The sequence below is a fragment of the Dasypus novemcinctus genome, unplaced genomic scaffold, assembly GCF_030445035.2.
Source record: "Dasypus novemcinctus isolate mDasNov1 unplaced genomic scaffold, mDasNov1.1.hap2 scaffold_252, whole genome shotgun sequence".
NCBI classification, from domain to species: domain Eukaryota; kingdom Metazoa; phylum Chordata; class Mammalia; order Cingulata; family Dasypodidae; genus Dasypus; species Dasypus novemcinctus.
The window spans coordinates 178,315-203,886 of NW_026688218.1; the positions used below are offsets into that span (position 1 = coordinate 178,315).

At 35.2% G+C, this 25,572-nt stretch overlaps 1 protein-coding gene across 1 annotated transcript in view; it reads right to left on the bottom strand.

Annotated features, from left to right (window-relative positions):
- LOC139438540 (olfactory receptor 4C5-like) overlaps positions 1–24,196 on the bottom strand; it is a 54,660-nt gene extending 30,464 nt beyond the window's left edge. The window contains exons 1-2 of the mRNA XM_071213639.1: positions 24,187–24,196; positions 14,705–15,603 (exon numbers count right to left, since the gene is read on the bottom strand). Coding sequence (XP_071069740.1) covers positions 14,705–15,603; positions 24,187–24,196 — 909 coding nt within the window. The remainder of the gene's footprint in view (positions 1–14,704; positions 15,604–24,186) is intronic.
- Positions 24,197–25,572: the final 1,376 nt, after the last annotated feature.

The window sequence follows — 25,572 nt, forward strand, 5'->3', positions numbered from 1 at the left end:
TGGAAAAAATGAGCAGAGGTCTTGGAATTGAATGACAGCATGAATTGAACCAAAATATCTGTGTTAAGGGTTCCAGAAAGAGGAGAGAAGGGGAAATTCCAGAAAGATTGTTCAAGGAAATACAGGCTTAAAATTTCCCAAATTTTGTGAAAGACAATAATATTCATATAAAAGAAGAGAAAAATACTCCAGACAGAATAAATTCAGAAAGATCTATGCTGAGGAACATACTATTCAGAATGTCAAATGCCAAGCATAAAGAGAGAAAACAGAAAGCAAGAAGAGAAAAGCAATCCATTACATACAAGAGATGTCTAATACATCTTATTTTGGATTGCGTATCAGGAATGATGAAAGTGAGTAAAGAGTGGTAGCATATTTTTAAGATACTAAAGAAAAACTGTCAGTCAATAATTATTTAACTGACAAGATTTCTTTCAATAATGAGTTTTAAATATTTACAGATAAACAGAAACCAAGAGAATTTGTAAACAAAAGGCTGAGTTTATAAGGAATACTGAAGGGAGCACTGCAGATGGAAAAGAAAGACAGTAGAGAGAGGATTGGAGGAGAGCGTAGAAATGAAATTATCAGAAAGGGTACTAAAAAGGTAAAAAGGATAGAAAAATTAAGGTATGACATATGAAAGCCAAGTAGTTGAAGAAAGTAATGATTTTACAGGAGTAGCACTAACTGTTAATGGGTTCTACTTTCCAGTCAAAAGACCCAGGCTGATAGAATGGAAGAAAAATATGAGCCATCTGTATGCTTTATTCAAGAGGCTCACCTTAGATCAAATGATAAAATAGGCTGAAAGGGAATGGTTAGATAAAGATATTCCATGATAACAGTAACTTAGAAAGACATTATATTATACTAATATACTGATATTATACTAATATCAGACAAAACAGACTGCAAGTGCAAAACTGTTGCAAGAGATAAAGAAGGTCATTATATATTAATAAAAATATCCTTCATAAATATTTATGCACTTAACCAGGGTGCTCCAAAAATACATGAGGCAGAGGAGGGCAAGATGGCATCCAAGTGAGTACACCTTTATCAACTCTCCTGCAAAGGACCAGCTAAGTGGAGATAGAATCCTGCTGGAGAGGGCTGTTTAGGGACCCTACAAAACAGGAGGTGTCTGGAAGTTGAACTGGAGACACTGTGACAAAAGTAGTGCTTGCTCAAGTAGTACTGTGGGTTTCTAAAACTGAAGCTGAAAGCTGTGGGAAGGCAATACCCTTCCCCCTAGGGCTGAGGGCCTCAGCATTCCCTGAAAACCACTGGTCACATGGCAGTGTTCCCAAGCCCATATTCCCCAAATGTGCAATCCCCAAGCCTCTGTTCCCTGAACTCCTGTAACCCATATCCCCCAGACCCACGTTCACTGAGTCTGCATTCTCCTGGGCCTTTATTCCCTGAGTCCAGCACTCCCCAAACTATGACATTCCCCTAGCCCTCCAGTCTTGGGCTAACTCCAGGAGGGGGGGGGTAACTTTTTTAAATTTTTCAATTTTTTAAAATTTATTAAAATATATCATTCATACATAAACATACATAAACAATAAGTGTACAATAGTTGTGAACTGACAAACCAAACACATATAATATCAAACAAACATATATAACATCTCACCCTACCGCCAATACCTTGCATTGTTTTTAAACTTTTTAAACTAATGATTAAAGAGCATTGTCAAAATATTACTACTAAAAAAAGTAGTTTCCCCCTAACCAATCTGATTGTTATTATCTTTATATCATTTATATATGAACATACATAAACAAATGTATAGTAAAAGTTGTGAACTTACAAAGCAAACATGACTAATATCATACAGGGGTCCCATACATCAACCCTCCACCAACACCTTGCATTGTCATGAGACGTTTGTTACAAACTATGAAAGAACACTGTCAAAATATTACTACTGATCATAGTCCTTATCTTACATTTGGTGTGTTTTTTCCCCAACCCACCCTGTTATTATTTTTTAAATATATTTTTTATGACAGAAGTTGTAAACTTATAAAACAATCATGCACATGTGCAGAATTCCCAAACATCCCTCCATCAACACACCTCAATGTGGTGTGTCATTTGCTACAGATAAAATAATATCATCTGATTGTTACCATGCCATAGTGTACATTTGGCTCACATTTTTCATACTGCCTCAGGATCAACACAATACATCTTTTGGTTAGAGGCAAGACCATTACATTATTACTACTAACCACAGTCCGTAGGTCACTCCAGCTGTATTTTTCCCATGCTTCTCCACATTCCCATCACCCTGCAGTAGTGATATACATTTGTTCTGCTAACAAAGGACACTCTTGCATCTGTACCATCAACCACAATTCTCACCCACCTCTTGGTTTACTGTCCTATTTAGTTAGTGGGAGGGCTTTAGTGAGGGGTGGAGATGGATGCAAGGACTGCAGGTTCAATTTTCTGATCCTCCCCTTTTATCGAGCTTTGAGGAACATACTAGCTGGCTTAGGGAGAGTCTAGGAAGAGAGGAGAAGCAAATCTGCTGAGAGAGCCTGATTTGCCTAAATACCCTGGGATAGGAAACTTGGATTGGGAGAAGGTGGAATCAGAAATTTAAAGAGCCCCCTTGTAGCACACCCAAGGGAGAGGGACAGTAGGATGTGCTTTTCAGGATTGCAATAGCATATTTAGGGCTCCTGGCAAGGTGTGGGTGCTCTCTCTCAAGAATTAAGAGGCATTATTTTCTATGGTGACTTGGTTCACCAGGGTCCCATTTCAATCTCCTATGAAAGCCCTCACACAGCCTTCCTGCTGCCCTGGGAGAGAGAGAAATGAGGAAGGGAGAAAGGGGGAAGGCCAGACTCCTAAGCACTTTATTCGATCGCAAAGAGGATTCCTTGCTTGAGGCCTTGTCTAGTCTTTTTTGTTGGTTAGTTTTGTTGTTTTCCTTCCTCTTTATCCCCCCATGGCCCTTTTCTCTTTTTCTTTTTCTACCTTGCTTTTTTCCCACTTTTCTTCTTCTTTTCTCTTTTTTTTAATATTAGGTGCTACAGGCAGTGTTTCTTATTATGTGTGCTTCCTCATCCTCAATTTTATCTTTTCTGTGTGTATTGATTTTGGTTACCAACACTATCCCCTTTCCTTTACATCTTTCTATCCTCCATCATTTATTGTTTCTCTTATATTCCACCTCTATTTAGCCCTCAGTTTTTCTGACTTTTTATTTCTAATACCTCTATTCTGTTTTCTATCTTTTATTCTCTTTATGTTATTGTCCTTTCTTTTCTCTTTCTCTCTCTCCTGACTACACTGGCTTTTTAATTCATACTATATTCCTCCCCATATACAGTTTACTATCTCATTATAGGTACTCTACATTTTTACTATTATAACTCTGCACAGCTTACATGAGTTTAATATCCATTCTCCTAGGTCTCACATGGTTCTTCTGCTAACATTTACTATCAATACTACTAACATACTTTTTCTTTTCTTACCCCTTTTGCTTTCCCTGGCCCTAATATTTTCTCTCAAGGGAAATTAGACAACAACAAAGAAATAGAATAAGAAGAACAAAGTGACAAAGAGAAGACTTAGCAAGCACAAAAAAAAAAACCAAAAACACCTAAATAAACCCTGAGACTAGACAAAGAAGTTAATCAACTAAATAAACCCATCAAGATAAAATGATGATCAGACAGGAACAAAAAATTACAAACCATATCAATAATCAGGAAAAGGTGGCCCAATCCAATGAACAAACTAAAAACCAGGAAGAGGAGTGCAACATCAAACAACTAATCAAACATACATCATGGACCAATTTAATGAAGTGAAGGAAGGGATTAAGGATATTAAGCAACACTTGGAGAGCACATAGAAGAAATTGTAATCATATGCAAAAAGATAATGGATATGATGGTGATGAACAGCACAATCCAAGAAATCAAAGATACACTCTCAGAAAATAACAGATTTGGAGGCAGAGGAAATAATTAGGGATGTGGAAGACAGTATATTTAAAATAAAACAGATAGGTGAATTGATCAAGAAATGATAGAAAAAAATCCAGCTGAGACTTAAGGACCTGAATTAAAAGAAAAAGTACACAAATATATGCATTATAGGCATCCAGGAAGGAGAAGAGAAATGAAAAGGGGACAAAAGGGGGTTGGAGGAAATAATGGCTGAAAACTTCCCAAACCTATTAAGGAGATGGATGTACATGTCCAGGAAGCACAAGACACCCCAAACAGCATAAATCTCAACAGGTCTACCCCAAGACATTTACTTGTCAAATTATCCAATGCTCAAGGCAAAGAAAAGATACTAAAGGCAGTGAGAGAAAAGAGAAACATCACACACAAAGGAGGTTCCATAAGATTAAGTGCTGATTTCCAATCTGAAACCATGGAGGCAAGAAGGCAGTGGTATGACATAGTTAAGGTACTAAGAGAAAAAATTTCCAACCAAGAATATTCTATCCAGTAAAGCTAGCACTCAAAAACAGTGGCGAGATCAAAATATTCACAGATAAACAGAAACTAAATGAGAATGACAACAAGAAATCTGCCCTTCAAGAAATACTAAAGGAAATTCTGAAGGAGAAAAGAAAAAAAACAGGAGAGACAGAGTTAGAGGAGAGTGTAAGAACAACTAAAAAGACAAAAAGAGAAAAAAATCAAACAACATAGGACAAACACAAATCCAAAGAAAATATGGCTAATTCAAGTGATTACTTGAAAGTAATAACACTGAAAGTAAATGGATTGAATGCAACATTAAGGGACATAGATTGGAAGATTGGATAAGGAAATATTAACCACCTATATGCTGTCTAAAAGAAACACATCTTAGACCCAGGGATTCAAGGAGGTTGAAAGTGAGTGACTGGAAAACAATCTTACAGGCAAGCAATAGCCAATAGGTCAGGAGTGGCTATATTAATATAGGACAAAATAGACTTTAAATGAAAACTACTGTGAGAGACACAGTAATTTGTAGTGTCCAAAGATGGACACTACATATTAATGAAAGGGATAATCTTTCAAGAAGAAAGAACAATCATAAACATTTATGCCCCAACAAGGGGTGCCTCCAAAGTCCAGTGAGACAAAGGGTGCCTCCAAAGTCCAGTGAGACAAACACTGGAAAAACTAAGTGAAGGAATAAATGCCTCTATAATTATAATGGGGGACTTTAATACACCACTATCACCATTGGACAGAACATCTCAACAGATAATCAATAAAGAAACAAAGACATTGAACAATATATAATAGAGGATCTGGACCTAATAGACATAAACAGAACATTACACCCAAATACAGCAGGATATACATTCTTCTCAAGCACACATGGATTATTCGCCAAGATGGACCATATGCCAGGCCACAAAGAAAGTTTCAATGAATTCAGAGAGACTGAAATCATACAAAATAATTTCTCTGACCAGAGTGGAATGAAGTTGGAAATCTGCAAGGGCCAGAGACTCAGATTTGGCACCAAGATATTGAAGTTAAACAACACACTCTTAGACAAACAGTGGGTCAAGGAAGAAATCTCAAAAGAAATCAGTAACTACCTTGAAACTAATGAAAATGGGAACACAACATATCAAAACTTATGGGATGCAGCAAAAGCTGTAATGAGAGGGAAATTCATAGCCATAAATTCATGCATCAAAAAAGTAGAGAGAGCTGAAATTGAAGAACTAATTGTACACTTGGAGAAATTAGTAAAAAAACAACAACAAACTAACCCCAAAGGAAGAAGAAAGAAAGAAGGAATAAAGATCAGAGCAGAACTAAATGAAATAGAAAACAGGAAAGTGCTTGAAAAAATAAACAAAGAGTTGGTTCTTTGATAATATCAATAAAATGGACAAACCCTTAGCTAGACTAACAAAGAAATAAAGAGAAAAGATGAAAATACCCAATTTAAAAATGAAAAAGGGGATATCACAACTGACCCCACAGAAATAGAGACTATCATAAGAAGATACTTTGAAAAACTATATTTCAAGAAAAAGGACAATTTAGAGGAAATGGACATATTCCTAGAAACACATAAGCAGCCTACATTGCTGAAAGAAGAAATTGATGATCTCAACAAAACAATCACAAGTAAAAAGATAGAATCAGTAATTCAAAACCTCCCAAAGAAGAGCCCTGGGCCAGATGGCTTCACAAGTGAATTCTACCAAACATCCCAGAAATAACTAAAACCAATCTTTCTTAAACTCTTCCAAAAAAATTGAAATAGAAGGAACATTGCCTAACTTATTTTATGATGCCAACATTACCCTAATACCAAAGCCAAACAAAGACACCACAAGAAAGGAAAATTACAGACCAATTCTCTAAGGAATGTAGATGTGAAAATCCTCATCAAAATACTTGCCAATCATATTCAACAACTTGTTAAGTGAATTATACACCATGACCAAGTGGGTTTCATTCTTGGTACGCAAGGATGGTTCAACATAAGAAAATCAACTAATGTAATACAACACACAAACAGATTGGAGGAAAAAAATCAAATAATCATATTAATAGATGCAGAAAAATCATTTGACAGAATCCACCACCATTTCCTGATAAAAGCACTGCAAAAGATAGGAATATAAGGAAACTATCTGAACATGATAAAGTGTATACATGAAAAACCCACATCTAACATCATTTACAATCGTGAAATTCTGAAATCATTCTGTCTAATATCAAGAAAAAGACAAGGATGCCCACTATCACCCCTTCTATTTAACATTGTTTTAGAAGTAGTTGCTTGAGCACTGAGGCAAGGACCAACTATAAAAGGCATCCAAATTGGAAAGGAAGAAGTCAAAATTTCACTATTTGCAGATGACATGATCCTTTACATAGAAATCCCTGAGAAGTCTACAATAAAGGTTATAGAACTTATATATGAGTTCTGTATAGTCACAATGTGCAAAAATCAGTAGCAATTCTATACACCAATAATGATCAATCTGAGGAAGAAATCAAAAATCAAATACCATTTGCAATAGTATATAAAAAAAATAAAATACCTAGGAATAAATTTAAGTAAAGATGTAAAAGACTTATACACAAAAAACTGCACAACACTGTTCAAGGAAATCAAAGAAGACCTAAATAAATGGAAGAATATTCCCTGTTTATGGATAGGATGACCAAATATTATTAAGATGTCTATCCTACCAAACTGATCCACACATTCAATGCATTCCCAATAAAAATCAATGCATATTTATCCCTAGTTATTTGATTCTTTCAATTGCTATTGTAAATGGGATTTTTTCTCAGTTTCCTACTCAGATTGCTCAATGTTGGTGTGTAGAAATGCTACTGATTTTTGTGCATTGATCTTATAACCAGTGACTTTACTGAACTTATTTATAAGCTCTCAAAGCAGTGTAGATTTCCCAGGGCTTTCTATATATACTATCATGTCATCCATAAATAGTGAAATTTTGACTTCTTCCTTTACAATTCAAATGCCTTTTATATCTTTTTCATGCCTAAGTTCTCAAGGAAGTACTTCTAACACAGCATTAAATAGGAGAGGTGATAGTGGACATCTTGTCTTGTTCCTGATCTTAGAGGGAAAGCTTTTAGGATTTCACCTTTTATACAATGGTGTTAGATGTCGGTTTTTCATACATATCATTTATCATGTTGAGGAAGTTTCCTTCTATTCCTATCCTTTGCAGTGTTTATTACCAGGAAAAGGTCCTGTATTTTGTTGAATGCTTTTTCTGTGTCTATAGAGATGATCATGTAATTTTTTTCTTTCAAAGTGTTTATGTGGTATATTACATTTATCAATTTTCTTATGCAGAACCATCCTTGCATACCAGGAATGAAACTCATTTGGTCATGACATAGAATTCATTTGATGCTCTTGAATATGATTAGCAAGTATTTTTTTTTTTTAGGATTTTAGCATCTAGGTTCATTAGAGAGATTGGTCTGTAATTTTCATTTCTTGTGGTGCCTTTTTTGAATTTGATATTAGGGTAAATTTGGCATCAGAGAATGATTTAAGCAGTGTTCATTCTTCTTCAATTTTTTGGAAGAGTTTAAGCAGGATTGGCATTAGCTCTTTCCAGAATGTTTGGTAGAATTCACCTTTGAAGCCATCCAGTCTTGGGCTCTTTTTAGTTGGGAGAATTTAATGACTAATTCAATCAAGTTAGTTTGATTGGTGTGTTGAGTTCATCAATTTCTTCTTTCATTGATGTAGGCTGCTTCTGCATTTCTAGGAATTTTCCTATTATCTCTAAATTATCCTTCTTGTTGGCATATAATTTTTCAAAATAGCCTATTATGATACTCTTTATTTCTGTGGGGTCAGTGGTGATATCTCCTTCCTCATTTCTTATCTTGTGTTTTTGCATCTTCTTTATTTTTACGTTTGTTAGCATTGCTAGGGGTTTGTCAATTTCATTGGTATTATTCAACAACCAGCTTTTGGTTTTGTTTATTTTTTTCTAGTGCTTTTTAATTTTCTGTTTCATTTAGTTCTTTTCTTTTCTTTTCTTTGTTATTTCCTTCTTTTAATCCCTTTGGGGTTAGTTTGTTGTTCTTTTTCTAATTCCTCTAGGTATGCAGTTAGGTCTTTGATTTTAGTTTGTTTTTTTGTTTTTGTTTTTTCTTTTTTGATATATGCATTTATGGCTATAAATTTCCCTCTCAGTACAGCTTTTGCTGCATTCCATATGTGTTGATATATTGTGTTGTTATTTTTATTCATTTCAAGGTAGTTACTGATATCTTTTTGTAATTTCCTCCTTGACCCACTGTTTGTATAAGAATGTGTTGTATTTAACTTCCATGTCTTTGTGCCTAATCTGGTTCTCTGGCCCTTACTGATTTCCAGCTTCATTCCATTGTGGTCAAAGAAATTACTTTGTATAATTTCAATCCTTCTGAATTCATTGAGAGTTGTTTTTGGCCAGCATGTGGTCTATCTTGGAGAATGTTCCATGTGACATTGAGAAGAAAGTATATCTTGCTCTATTTGGGTGTAGTGCTCTGTATATGTCTAGTAGGTCCAGATCCTCTAATGTATTTTTCAAAGTCTTTGTTTCTTTATTGATTTTCTGTTAAGATGTTCTAATGGTGATAATGGTATATTAAAATTCCCCAATATAATGGTACAGGCATCTATTTCTCCCCTTCATTTTTCCAGTTTTTGCCATGTGCCGTGTGCCATGCTTAGGTGCATACATGTTTAAGATCGTTCTTTCTTCTTGAAAGATTACCCCTTTTACTAATATATCATGTCTACTTTTGTCTCTTACAATAACTCTGCATTCAAAGTCTGTTTAATCTGATATTAGTATAGCTACTACTGCCCTTTCATTGTTGCTATTTGCTTGTAAAATTGTTTTCCAGCCATTCACTTTCAGCCTCCTTGAATCCCTGGGCCTAAGGTGGGTTTCTTGTAGATAGCATATTGATGGCTCACATTTCCTTATCCATTCTGCCAGTCTCTGTCTCTTGATGGGTGAGTTTAATTCATTAATATTCAGTGTTATTACTGTAAAGGAATTATTTACATTAACTATATTTTCTTTGGGTTTTTTTTATGTCATATGTTGTGTTTGTTCTTTGTTTTTTTAATTTTTCTTATACTCTTTTCCAAGTCTCTCTCTGCTGTTTATTCCATTCAACTTGCAGTACTCCCTTTCATATTTCTTGAAGGATGGTTTCTTATTGGAATACTCTCTTAATTTCTGTTTTCTGTGAATATTTTGAATTCTCCATCATTTCTGAATGCCAGGTTTGCTGGATAGAGACTTCTTGGCTGGAACTTTTTTTTCTTTAAGCAGCTTAATTGTGTTATGACACTGCCTTCTTGCCGCCATAGTTTCAGGTGAGAGATCAGCATTTAATCTTATTGAGCTTCCCTTGTATGTGATAGTTCTCTTTTTTCTGGCTGCTTTCAGTATTCTCTGTCTCAAGCATTGAACAATTTGACAAGTATGAATCTTGGTGAAGGCCTGTTGGTATTTATACTGTTTGGAGTGTGCTGCACTTCCTGGACATGTACATCCATCTCCCTCAATAGGGTTGGGAATTTTTCAGCTATTATTTCCTCTAACTCTCCTTCTGTCCCCTTTTCCTTCTCTTCTCCCTCTGGGATGCCTATAATGCATATGTTTAAGCATCTTGTCTTTCAGATTCCTAAACCTTGCTTGATTTTTTTCTGTTTTTTTTTTTATCTATCTGTTTGATTTCAGATGTACTGTCTTCCACATAATTAATTCTTTCCTCTGCCTGTTAAATCTACTGTTATGTGCTTGCAGTGTATTGTGTCTTTCATCAACATATCTGTTATCTTTTTCTATATGTTTACAATATATTCAGTATGTTCTCCCAGTGTCTTCTTAATATCCTTAATCTCTTCCTTCACTTCATTAAGTTGGTTCATGATATTTGTTTGGACAGCTCTGATTAGTTTTTTCCATGTTCTGCATCTCCTTCTGGTTTTTAGTTTGTTCACTGGACTGAGTCATGTCTTCCTGTTCCTTACTATGGTTTATAAATTTTTGTTTGTGTTTAGGCATCTCTTTATCTTGATGCATTTATTCTGTTGATTTGTTTCTCTATACTCTGGGGTTTTATTTAATTGTTGTTTTTGAGTGTGTGTTAAGTTTTATCTTTGAAACTTTGTTCCACTTATTCTATTTCCTTGCTCTTGTTTATGTTCCCTTGAAAGAAAAAGATTAGGGCCTGAGAAAGGGAAAGAGACAAGAAAATAAAAAGGATAAGTAATAATAATAGTAGAGGGGTAGAAGAGGAAACATACTAGACTTAGGAGAAGGGATAATTATCTCATGCAAGAAGTACAGAAGAATAAGAATGAAAAAGTGGCATATAAACAATGTAATGGAAAACTGAATAGAGAAAAATATCTAGAATGAATTAAAAGGCCACAATGGTAAGAAAAGAGGGAAAACAAAAAGACTATAAGAAAAGTAGTTTAAAAAAGAAAGAAAACAGAGAATGGGGAGATAGAAATAAAAACAAGAAAAATTGAAGACTAAACAAAGAGAGGTGGAATGTAAGAACAAAAACAGGAAGATTGGAAGATTAAGGGAGGAAAAGAAATAGTGTAGGTAGAAAAAATTAGTATACAAAAAAGGGGAAACAAAGGAAGGCAGAAACACAGAAAACAAGAACAAGATAGCATCACCTAATTTAAAAAAATAAAAGGAAGGGGAAGAAAGAGGAAAAAGAAAGAACAATGAGAAAACAAGCAAAATATTAGGAAAACAGTTTTCCCTCTTAGGCCTCTGAGAAGCTTCACAGCCGGCCAATGTTCATTAATCAATTACCCTGCAGCCTGCCCTCTGCAGGTTTTGAATAGGGTTTCATTGAATAAACTAAGTTAAATTTTTTAAAAAAACCTTTTTGATGGATGGAATTCTCCTGGTTGGATTTGTAGGCACTCTTGGTTCCCTGGTGTGGTGGTTGACCATCTTCACCTCCCTGTTAGCTGACATGGGTAAGCCCTCTCTTGATTTAGAGGTGGAGTGGACATCACCAACCCAATGTCCACAGGATGGAGGAATAATATGTAGATTAGAGTGGACTTACTGGTATTCTACTATAGAACTACTGTGACTAGTAATGGAAGAAATTGTATCATTGATATGGAGAAAGTGGTCACAATAGTTGCTGAGGGCAGGGAGATGGAAGAAGAGATGTGATGTGGGGGCATTTTGGGGGTTTGGAGTTTTCCTAAATGATACTGCAGTGACAGATGCTGGACATTGTATATCCTGCCATAACCCACTGAATGGACTTGGGTAGAGTGTAAACTACAATGTAAACTAGTATCCATGTGGTACGGCAGTGCTCCTAAATGTAGTCACCAAATTCAATGAATGTGCCACAATGATGAAAGGATATACAGGAACCTCTTATATTTTTTAATATAACATTTTTTTGTGATCTATGTATCTTCAACAAAAAACAATTTAAAAATAAATACATAAATAAATAACCAAAGACACAAGTGGGTTAAAAATGAAAGGATGTAAAAAATATTACATGAAAAATGAAAGAATTTTTTAAAAAAGAACCTTTTTCAGGAAAATAAGAGATCCAAGAGAAGCTAATACAAAAACACTATCTATGTGTTCTCTGTCCTAAAGTATCAGCTGGGTATTTGATAACTCAGCAGATCACACTCTAAGAAGAGCTGGGAATCAAGCCAGGGACCATTTGTATTCAAAGCAGAGATTCCTGCACTGAGCTAACTTTTATCATTGGGCTTGTTGGCTAGAGGGCTATTCAGTCACTTTGCTCAGGGCAGGTTTGACTCTTTGCAGTTGGGTAGATTCCTGCTGTTTAGGAGCCTGTCCATCCCTGCCCCCTTTCTATTCTTATTGCTTTCTCTCTTAGGGCAGCAGGACCCAATAGCCTGTGTGATGGGATCTTCCCTCACTTCTCCTAGTCAGGTTTACTTCCCTCCTGAAATTCAAATCTGAAACTACTACAGAAAAGTATTCTCAACCCTCTTCAAGATTCCCCCCTCCTTCCTCGGGACCCTGAGTAGTCCCTTAGAAGGTTAAGTGCTTCCTACTACCCACATCCCTTAGGGGAGTTGGAGTTCTGATAGTTTTCAGACCCAGACTAGTCAATTGCCTGACTGCCCCCTCTTCAAGCCCAAGGTTCTCTCTCCCAGGTCAGCTAGGTAAATGAGGCAGCCTGAGCAGATTCACCCCTCACCTCTTCCCTGGGCCACCTCTGCCAGCTGGCATGCTCCCTAAAGTTCAATGGGGGACCAGATAATCAAACACACAGAAAGGAAACCCCTCTCCACCCTTCACCAGGACCCTCTTACTCCCAGAGCATGCTCCCTCCCACTCAGTGGCTGGTGGGAGTCAGGGGGTTCACAGCAGAGTTTTGCCTTGAGGGTGGGGCTTAGCAACCTGTGGCTTCCAGCCTCTGGGGTGAGAAAATCATGGTTTTCCTTTGGGCTTTTTATCTCTTTGTCCTGTTCTCTCCAGATTGATGCCCTGAAACCTCCTGCTCTGTGAGTTCCCAGAACAGCTCACTAAGGCGGGATCTTGCCCTTCTCAGCCATTTTTTGCAAGATAGGCGGTGAGGGCCCACTAAAATTGATGTCATCTTGCCTCCTGAGCCAAGATAAAGTGTGTTTTGATGTAGTAAATAATGAATGCTGAAATCTCCATGGCTTAAAATATATAATTTTATTTTCTGTACAGGCAAAATTCATAGAGGATTTGGGGGTCATGTAAGTCATTTGTCATCTGTGTAATTATTCAGTCATCTAGGTAGCTTTCTCTGTAAAGCCTTCCCATTGCATTTCTTCTAGGCTTGCTGCCAAAGGGAAAACAGAAGCTGCATCATAGCACATTGGCCCTTGTAGGTTTCATCCTCTAGTGCCACACATATCTGCAAGCTAGGCACATGGCCCTTCTTAGACAAAATGGGTCTGAAAACATGGATAAGGGGTTGAAGTATATGTATATTTGATAATGAACAAAAGTTTTGCTCACAATTGAGAAAAACCTGTCCTCCAATTCAGAATTGTTTTCTAACTGCAGCATATTAGTATACATATAATATATATAAAACAAGAGATATAGAAATGACTGAGGAGTAATTTGGGTTAAATCCATCCTAACAAACACAGAATGTTATATCAAATTTAGGCAAGATATCTGCCTGGGCAATCTGGAACCTCTTCTTTTATCCAGATTCATTCTCTTAGAATTGTCCTGTAAGTGGCCACATCTCAAATGACTACTTATTTCATTGGTAGGCAGTTAGTCTGCAATTCTCTATTCAAATTTGAATGTGCAGACTTTCTGCCTTGATTACTCATATATCATAAACTCTCTATTTTTAACCCTATTAGCTAAGGCTGTAATCTATTGAATAAAAGCTATTTTGAAGGTGAAGTTTTTGGGGATTCCTTTGGCAGAAAAATTGCTCCTCATATGTATTTTATCTGGAAATGTCATGTGCAAAGTTGCTTGATGGCCGCACCTCAAATAATTTAATATCTCTTCTTGGCTTTAGTCAGAGAAAATAATTTTTCTGAGCAGAACCTGGGTTACTATGTGATTGGTGCTTTGTGGCTTGTACAAAACAACAGCATTAATTACGGGATGATTCCTGCCTTTATGCTTTTCTCTTTTTCCTCCAAACCCATTAATTACTGGGTGTTCCTTATTTCCTACACACACAAAAATTGTCTACACTGATGGCAGAAGTTAAGGTTAACACAATGCACTTTTAACAAAATTCTAACTATAAAACTGTTTTTTTTTTTTATATTTAAAGTGCTTGGTCTATTAGTTACATAAGCTTCACCTGCAGATTTACAGATAATTTTTGTATAGAATATATAATGCCATATATTTTCTGAACAATGCAGAAATTTCATTTAAATTAACCGAATTCCACTGATTATTAATTTGTACGTGTAATGAATTTTCTAATTGGATTGGACTAGAGTCACAAATTATGAAAGAGGAACCATTAAAGATTTCAGATAACAAGGAGATAATATGTAATTAACCCTCATATTCTGAAGACAAGGCCATTTATTTTGCTTTAGACCCAATTGCTCTTAAAATATGAATTGACTTTATTTTATCTTATTTATTTACACACTTCCAAATTACTTGTAAAAGAACAAAAAGCTTACTCTTTGGCTCCAGAGCTTCCTCATTGCATTTTTCACCTCTGCATTTCTGAGTGTGTAGATTAAAGGGTTTAACATGGGTGTTACCATCGTATAAAATACAGCCACTGTTTTATCAATGGGAAAGGTGCCCGTGGGCCAAAGGTATATAAACATACAGGGCACAAAGAGTAAGATGACCACGGTAATATGTGAGCCACAGGTAGAGAGAGCCTTGCGCCGCCCTTCAGAGCTCTGAGTTCTGAGGGTGCAAAGGATGAGGACATAGGAGGTAATAAGAATAGAAAAAATGAGCGCACACATGAAGCCAGTGTTGGCAGCAACAAAGAGTCCTAGGATGTGAGTATCAGTGCAGGAGAGTTTCAGCACAGGGTAAAAATCACAGAAGAAATGGTCAATGACATTGGGACCACAGAAAGATAACCACAGCATAAAAAGGATTTGAATCAGGGCACGAAGAAATCCCCCAGCCCAGGACACTGCCACCAAGAGACCACACGTCTGCCAGTTCATTTTGATCATGTAGTGCAGGGGCCTGCAGATAGCCAGGTAGCGGTCATAGGCCATCACTGTGAGGAGAATGAGCTCAGCTCCACCGATTAAATGCTCCAAAAAGAGCTGAGTCATGCACCCATTGAAGGAGATAGTTTTCTTTTCAGCGAGTAAATCAAATATCATTTTGGGGGCTATGATAGAAGAACAGGTAAAATCTACGAAGGATAAAAATGACAGAAAGAAATACATGGGGGTGCGGAGTGCTGGGCTGGTGGTGATGGTCACTACAATGAGTAGGTTGCCCACAAGGGTGAGAAAGTAGATGAGTGTAAACACAACAAACAAGAGTTTCTGCATGTCTGGGTTCTGTGTCAGACCCAGCAGGATGAATTCTCTCACATTGTTCACTGCTCCATGAATCAAGGTTTGCATTTGGATAACTGATTTATCTGCAAATGGCACAGGGATTGCACTGGCATTAGAAAAATTTTGATCAAGAGAATAATATATCTGTCAGATAAAATGTTTTCCGTATGATTGTTGGAAATGCTGAGCAGATAAATCATAAACTTAATGTTGGGTAAATTTTGAGTCATATATTGATAACATAGGTCAATTCTACATACACATGCACATACATACTGCTTTATGACTGATGACATTCCAGGCACCTTTCCTGAAATAATATATGACTGAAGGGTCATCCAGTCATTGCCATAGTATGTTCTCCCATGGAAAACAGCAATAAAAAAAGGACATGTCTTATAGAATAAAAATAAACAAAATAAATAGACTATACAATGAACACTAAGTTAAACCATGGACTATAGTTCATAATACAATTATAAAAATCTGCTATCGTCTATTGTAACAACTGTCCCACACCAATGCAATGGTTAATATTTGGATGGTATACTTATATACCATAAAATATCCTGTATTTTATGCATGATTGTTCTGTAAACCTACATCTTGTCTAATAAATTTAAAAAGAATGAAAAATGAATCTGTAAGTATTAGAGACTAAAATTCACAAGTCTGTTCTCATGTGTCTCTTCTATCATCACTCATGCTGCTAAGGCTAAGTTGCCAAACTTGTTTTAATTGATATTTATAACTTGTTTCAGGGTGCCTATAAAACATCAGGGTGAGTTTAATTTGAAATTAGGAATGTTTAGTCGTATTCCAAATCAGCTGAACTGAATGAATATATGAAGCTACAATAGGATACATCCTGATAGATTTGTTACCTCAAGCAAGGGACATGGACTCACTATTGAATAAGACAAACATAAATTCTTTATTGACTTCCTCTGGAAGAAAGCTATCAGGAAGAAGATAAAACAGGCAGCATGATGCAATACAAAGGTATTTGATAATCTGGAATTCACTATTTGGGAAACTTCTGTCATATGTTGATTTCAGAAATTTTGCAAAAAAAAAGTCAATTTAAGGAATTTATGAAACATTCTCTGGATCTATTTTAAAATGCAAACAGGCACTTCTTAGAAAAGAAAACACAGGCACCAGGATTTATTAGATATGTGTATTCATTAGAATAGACAGATGTTTTTGTATTCTGTATTCAAAGACTACCAGTAGTCAGTGATGCTGTGTATGGGACTTAGTCTTATTGAGCCTAACTTTTTTATATATATGTAATAAAGGAAAAAAAACAAAGAACAGAGAAATTGAAGTATATTTTAACCTAAGTAAAAATTTTTAACCTAAGCTAAATTACTAATACTTCCAAATTACTGGTAAAAGAACAAAAAAGAGAAATCATATATCAATACTTTTATCCCTGAAATACTAGCCTGCATAACACGAATTGAGTAAACAAATTAAATGAGAGAAAATAAGTGAACAAAGTAGTCACCAAGAAACTAGAAAAACAGTCAATTATACTAAGAAAACATTTGAAACAGAAATCAGTAAAACAGACAAAATATTAGTTGACAAATAATTTCAAAAGAACATTAGCTTATAAAATGCTAATAAAACTAATGAACACAGAAAAGATCAATGAGAAGGAAGTATGAACCAATCCCCAAAAGATCCTGATTTTAAATTATAATGTAGGCCACTGACCATGTGGTGCAGCAGTGCTCAGAGATGTATTAACCAAGTGCAATGAATGTCCCATGATGATGGAGGAGGTTGTTGTTATGGGAGGAGTGAGGTGAGGGTGGTGGGAGGTATATGAGGACCTCATTTTTTTTAAATGTAATATTAAAAAAAATAAATAAAGACAAAAATAAGGAAAAAAATCCTAATTTTTAAAGTATTTAAAAGAATATTAGGTATAGTTTAGTGGAGGAAATAAAACTTTTTAAATAACTGATATATATTTTTCAAAACAAAGTAAGTCTTCTACTCATGCCAGTCTGAAAATTCAAATAAAATAAAAAGGAGAGTCGAGTGCCTTAAAATTTAAACCATAAATTAGTATAAAACAAAAAAATGTAGAAATAGATATGAATTTAATCTCTCAATGGGGTAGAATACCCCTGGAGTTATACAAAATAAAGTGGCATAAAAGAAAAAAAGTGACAGATTCAACTACATGTAGTCATGAAACTCACTGGAAAAATAGTTGCAACAAGTGTCACAGACAGCCATTATTATAACAGAAATTTCTTCGAAAAACAATGAAAAGTCTTTACGAAGATACAGTAAAATTAATGAAAAGGTAATCCTCAGGAAAAAATTAGACATCTAAAACTGCCTTCACTTCATATGTCATCAATATATTCAATTTTAAAATAATGAATATTTAATTGGCAAATTAGCAAACATTAATGAGTCCTATGTTATCCAATACTGTTGAGTATGTACTGATATAAAAGTTTCAGTATTCCTTATTTTTAGAATCTATACTAGAAAAATATATGGCCAAAACTTCACATACAGGTTGCATTTCACATTTTTTTAAGTAACAGAGGAAAAGTAAGACAACCCAAATGTCTACATAAAGGTGTACATTTAAATGCATTGTCATATATGGTTATGAAGTATTAGGTGGACATTAAAGTGATTTGCAAGAAGATTAATGACATGGAAAGAGATTTTAATATCATGCTGAGTGGAAAAGGTAAATATATAATGACATATATAATGATACTAAGTCTAAAAAGACATATATACTTAGAACAGATCTAAAGAACATACACTAAATACCAATAGGCTTATCTGATTATGGGATTAAGGAAGATTATTGTTTCCTTTCATAAATTTTATGACATGATTTTTCTGTGAGAATATTTTCCCTTTATATTTAGCAAGATAATTTAACAAAAGAAAGTTTTATTTACTTATCTCATGTCTGGGTCCATAATACTTCAAGTGAATGCTATTCTAAGTACAATGGGTATGCTAGTCATTATTTATTTTTTTAAAAACCCACTGTGACAGATGAAATAGATGTTTAAATATAAATTACCTGAAATTGAACTCTAGACTCACCTAGAGAGAAAAATACTAATTAGAAGTCACCGATTATGCCTATCTCTCTGAATGCACTTGGGGAAGAAATAACAAGTTTATCCCATATTTGTAGAAAACAGATTCTGACCCATCACTACCTATTGCTTTGCAAGTTCAGCCATTTTTACCTTAAGTGTAGTGTTTCTGTACTTCATTAGTGACTTCAAAATGAATCTTTAGAGGGCTTCCTAAGTAAATCTCAGTTTGTGGGGGGTGTGTTTATCTTTGTTCTATAGGTTCACATCAACCAGTGAATGTAGGCCATCAGCCTCCCAGCTCAGATAAGAAGTTCTTGACTCAGAACTTCCCAAACTTTAGGCTTCAAAAAATGGATGGGGAGAAACCAAACCATTGAAAGACATCTTTTCCCAAACTTCCTTGCTGCACATGTCAGTATTATTTTCTTGGTGACCAGATAACGTATATAAAGAAAATCTCTTGATCTTTGCTATAACACGATTTAAAGACCGGAAAATAGCAAACTGTTAATGCAGAATAATTGGGAATTGCAAGTACCATGAACTCAGCAACAAATGACAGTTGTCCTGGAGTAGCAGGTCTCTGAGGTCTGCTTTTTTCAGTCTTTACTTTATAGAAAGCCTGTGATAGCTCCTGTTTTCACTCAGAATCTGGATGGATAATGGGATAGCAATTTAGAAACAAAGAGCATTTATAATCTGTGGTTCATTGTGTTTAGGTGATATTGCAGGCTCAGTGATCCCCAGACTCTGTCCTCATGAATATTTTCATGAATGATTAAAGGCAAATATTTAAAGAATATTGCTCAAGCTGAAGAAGGAGTTAGGGAAGCTCTGAACTTTCTATTCCCAGACGGTTAGAATTAGCAGCTGCATCCAAGTTGGCAGCAAACAAGTTTTCTCCTGTTCTCTCTTGTGGCTGTGGCATCTGTGATCAGGGGTGCTGGGCATAGAGCCTGCAGTGTTAGACTAGAAGCATCTTATGCCTGCAGTCTGGAAGTCAGCCTAGAATGCGGAAAATAAGGCATAACTTAATTTAGTCATGGGAGAATGGGTGCAAGAGATTATTAGAATATATAAAACAATCTTATTGCTTGTCTCACAGAGTCATAGGGAGGATTAAAAAAAATAAAATGTGAAAGTGCCTAGGCCATTAAAAACTGCTATTCTACTGCTGATGCCCTGAGGATAGACACATGCAGGCTAGAGAACATGCTCCCTAATATCAACATTCTCACATGCGGAAAGAGGAAATTCTTCAGAGTCCACAAAACTGCACCTCCAGGGCTGGGGCTTCTACTTAAGACTATCTGACCTTGGGCAAGGTTCATAGCTTCTTTATGCTTCATTTTTCACAATTGCCAAAAGGGGGTGAGAAGGAGACTATCTCATAGGACTGTTGTGGGTTTACAGGAGATCATACAGGCAATGTGTAGAATGGTGTCTGACAAAGAATCATCCCTTTGTTGTCTGTTGTCCTCTTCTGCACATAACAGAGAGCTCATGGTGTAACAGTGCCTTGGTCCTGGCAAAAATGTTCTCAGCTCGTATGTGTAAATAGTCTGCATTTCTCTTGTGGATGGTAGGATTGTGGGAAAATGCTGAAATTAGGAGAAAAACAAAGGCCAAGTTTAGAAGTATTCAGTAATTACTCACAAGTAATTATAATTCTGAAATCTTTCTAGTAGTCTTTGATCTACCCTATAAAATATGTAACAGTGAAGTTAAGATTCCTGGAAAAAATAGTAAGGGATAAACGAAATTAACTATCATTAAAACTACCATGTAATGAGCACTTTTATATATCAGCCAGTTTTTAAACTGTGGTATCTGTTCTGATTCTAATATCCCCATGATGAAGTTCTTATTATTTCTACTTTATATCAAAGTAAATGTGGCCATGGGCAAAACTAAGAATTAGTAGTGCTCAGATTAGAGTCCAGTGTGATTTGATTTCTAATCCTGAGCTCTGATCATAATGTTTTTGCATTTCATCAAAAACTGGTGCTGTGATGTGTCCACCCTGGATGGGTGAGGAAGTGCTGATGCAGACCAGGTCTGGATTGTTTAGGAACTTTATATCATCAGGGAAGGCAGGGTTTACTCCTCGGACATATCCGATGTTCGGCAGCTGAAGAGGGAAGAGGATGGAGAGAAGCAAATATCTCCTAACTGATACTTCTGCTGGAAACCTGCCTAAGCATGACCTAGTCTTCTTTGATTTTGTAATTTCTCTTTGACTGCAGGATGGAAAGAAGTCTAAGCAGAGGTCTCAACTTCTGAACAGGGACATCCTCTACATGAATGGGATACACTAAAATGCTAGATTAATTATACTTGAAAGGAATGAAATTGGATATGATTCTCAATTCTTCCACTTTTTAATCATATGACTTTCTGAATGACAATTAACTTATCAGGGCCTGTTAAAGAGACTTAAATAAAATATTATTAGGAGAGATGCATATGAAAAAATCAAGCTAGTATATTTTGCATAGAAAATGCTTAGAATATATTTTCCAAATTAAATTGAGGGAAATGTTTTCATGGCTGACATACTTATTGCTGTAACATTGTTGGTAAAAAATTTTTGACTTCTGGCCAATCCATGTCTTCTTAGGCAAGTATCTCAACTACTCTCTGTCTCAGTTTCCTCTTCTGAAGAGTACATGGTTGCAAAATAAATAGTTGTACAAGGAAAGAAGATAAGAATGACTTCATTCTACACATCAGAACCAATGCAAGCAAAGAGCCAGTGGACTTCATATGAAAGTAAAATTTGTGAAAGAAAAAATTGTCAAGCATACAGCAAGGATATCTTTAAAAAGAGAAAGTAAGGATGTTTTCATTCATACAAAACTAACAAAATTCATTGCCAGCACACTCACAGAATAATATAGAAAAGGAGGCTTTAAGGGAAAGGGAAAGTGATTCTAGATAGAAATATGGATTTATAGAAGGAATGAAGGTCACCAGAAAAGATAACTACATGAGGTATAATTTTTATCACAATATATAGGCTAATTCAATATATGATTCACTATTAAAACAAAATAAACACAACCTAAATATTCTGATAACAGCAACCTTTTAATTAATGATTTTGAAAACTTAGGGGACCAGATTCCCATGATTCTTACTCTCAGTTGAATGATTTAAAATGCATGGATATAAACATTTCCTTTTGCATGAGTGGCTAAAAGTCAGTTTATCATAAAAGATATGGAGGAATAGATTAGCCTTTCTTCTCAGATGGAAGTTCACACATAGTGATAGTCTATGTTTCTGTGAAAAAGCCATTGAAAAATCATGCTCAGCCAGCCCCTCCCTGTAAAATATACCTAGAGGATAAAGAAAATAAACTCTGTAGGAATGAGGACTCCACTTCCATTCCCTCTCCCTCAGCCTCCAATGTGGCCTTCGTTGCAATCTTGCCAAGGATCATTTGAGTTGGTATAGTTCACTTGGCACTTTAGGTTCAGGTTGCTCCTGTACACAAGGAGATGATGATGGATAGGATGTGCACCCTCCATACCCACAGAAAGATCCACCATTAGAAAACTTTTTTGAGCAAAAAGTGTCCTTGAGGATCCATTGAAAAACAATTATGTAGGGCATGGCTTTTGTTAGCCATGTTGTTTGGTTGGAGTTCTGTCTATATAAGAGAATGTCAGGAAAGACATTCTCATAAGACCAACTTCTAGTGAGAATTTCTAGCAATGGCTCCAAACAACTCTAACAACTTTAAAATTTCTAACATATCTAATTTTCATTGTCATACAAATAAGAAGAAAACAGGATTTTGTAATCCTCTCCATTGTTTTAATTTTAGAGCAAAAACTCTCATTAAACCTTAGCAGGACCCATAAATATTTTGAGGGTGCTCTGGTTATGGGAGTTAGAAGCAGAGTTTCTGAGGATTCAAGAAGTACCTAAAAAAACTCAGTTGGAGCCCTTGAATATATTTTTCTCATTGGGCAGGAAGGCATGAAGGTGATATGGTTTTTGGTTATGATTATTGATGAGGAGGCTTGAGACTGAAATAATGATTCTATGATGGCCCTATGTTCCTAAAAAGTAGGATACATAGTCATCTGAGATGAGAGGAGAATTTGTGGGATAACGATTGCAGGACTTTGGTATAAAATTGGAACTTATTCTAAGATGGACGTATAGAAGAGGGGACTGTCTAGAACAGCTATTCTAGTTCTCGTAACAAGAATACTGAATTCACAGTGGAGTTCATAATTGTTTTTGATATTCCCTAGAATATGATTGCATAATTTTCTTAAGCATTATCTTACATCTTTGGTTAAGGGGTAAAAAGCTGAGGTACAAAGTTATACTTTAACTATTTCGGTTACTGTAGTGTATTATACTGAAGCAGTGAGAAGCTCTAATTAGGTGTGGTTTTGAGGGATTGCTGTTCATCCATTCTACACTATTACAGAATCAGGAAAACTTCAAAAGTTTATGCTAATCTGTACTCCTATTATTATCTATCAGTCTTTGTAGAGATAAACTTAGTCAATGAATTAAGCAGATTTAAGCTGCATTTTGCAGTGATAACACATGAATCCTGAAATCTGAACGTCTTCACCTACTCAATTTTATTTCCAGCTTAAGCTAAATCTAGTTAGGGTTGTAAGAACCTCTAGGAAATTTGTTCTCTGGGCAGTTACTCAAAAATTCCCTCTGTGTATTCCTGCCAGCTTAATGCATGTCTTTCAGATTTGCTGCAGCCGGGAAAAAAGAATGCTGGAGCCAAGAATACTGGCTCCTAAATGTTTTTTTTCTGAGTGCAGAATACATCACTACCAAAATGTCTTCACATGGTCTCATTTAAATACAAAGGAGATAAAATTATGGTGAGAGCTCATGGAAATTTGGTGACCATCGAATGGGTTAATCACCGTTGGGAAAACTAGTTTCTCACTTGGAATGAATTCTTTGTTAAACTATTGATTATTAATCTGTATGCAAAACATACTTAACATAATGTTTTGTTATTGTAATGGAGTAGTTTGTACTAATTCACTTCATTTGAAGATATTAATAGAAGTGAAGTCACTAAGATCAGCAAGACTTCTGCCCTGGACCTGGACAGTCTTCTTTAATCTGGACTCTTTCATTTAGAATTGCAATATAAGTGTCAACATCTCAAATAATTTCCATTTCATTGTACTGAAACTGGTTTGCAGGTTTTTTTCTCCTATTCAAATTTTAAAGTGTAGAATCTCTGGCTTTCAGATATCATCAACTTTCTGCAGCTTTTGTTCCTATCAGTAAAGGTACAAAAGGTGCTGCGTAGACTGTTTTTGATAGAAAAAGGCTTTGCAAATATCTTCTACCTGGAAATTGAACATGGATCCTCTGTGGCTGTACCTGGAAGAACTTAATATACATCCTTAACTAAGGGAAGATAAATGATTTATTCTTGGATTTGGCCAGATTAATAAAAATGATACTCTCTCTAATGGTGAAATACATCAGCATTAATTTTGGAGTGAGTCCTGCTTGAATGACTTTCTCTCATTTTTGCAATCCCATATATTTCAGGTACTTGGCACCATTCATGATAATAAGTCTACTCTTACTTCAACAGTTTGGATTAAAATTATGCATTTTTAACAAAATGTCTATATCAGGGGATATTCTATCTCATAAAGTTCAAGATATTGGTTGTCCAGTCCAACATGATCTTTTGTACACATATTTTATTTTCTTTCTATATTATATGTAAAATCAATGATGGTCCTGTTTTCTTTTTATTTCCAGCCTTAAAATCTCATCCTTGGGATGCTGGAAACAATTTCTTGAATGAATACCTATGCAAATATGCAATTATAAACACATATGCGCACAGACACCCATGTCTTCTCAAAAAAATCCAAATAAGTGCAGGCATTGCAAAATATCTATCCATTTAGGGAAAAAATGGTTCTTCCAACAATATGAAAATAGTTGGCACAGATATTTAAACTCTTCTGACATATTCACCTAATTTAAATGTCACATAATAAAACTGACTAACAATATTAATAAAGCAGCAATAAAAGCATTTTGGAGATAATTTGTCCCTAGAGCTTTACTCAATAACAAATGGATATTTAATTTATATGTATGAATTTCAAAAGTTATTTTTCAAATTTTTAATTCAATCACTCAATACAGATTTGGGTGCAAAAATGTGTTTAAATTTACTGGTAAATTTGTAGGAAAGTAGGGCTTGAAGATGGTTGTATTAAATTATCAGGTATATAAAAGCCAGTCTTGGATCATGCAGTCTACTATTCCAGGTCATCAAACATTGTGATGGCTCTTTTATCAAGGAAGGAATACTAGTTTCCTCTCAATTCTTACTGTCATTTATTCCTTTACTGGATTATTCCAGATTCTCTATAATCATACTATTTCCTCATTAGAGTTTTAAATTCTTCAATTCATTGTATATATTATGAAGAAATCTCAAATTGTTTAATTGCTTCCCAAAACCAAAATAATTATTTAACTTTAATAATTTTACTCCTTTATCTATTTCTGTACCATCCCCTAACAAATGTTTCACAAATTTTCACTGCACTCATAATAAGCTACAACAAAAAAATGAAGCAATGAAGTAAATAAGGGTTTCTAAGATCTCAAATTCCACTATTCACTCAACAAAAAATTAATTTTTTTTCTAATATGTTATGACCTCAGTCTTACCCACAGAATTACATTTGTGTAAAAATAAATGTAGGTAGTAAATAAGAAGGATATAATTCTATCAGCAAGGTTTGAAGGTACTGAAATTTCTGACACACACATTGTGTACCTTCATATAATTCCTCTGGGACAGAAGAGGTAAACTGAAACTAACATGTTACTTAGGGTTATAAATCCATGGGTTCTAAATGCATTTAATATGTT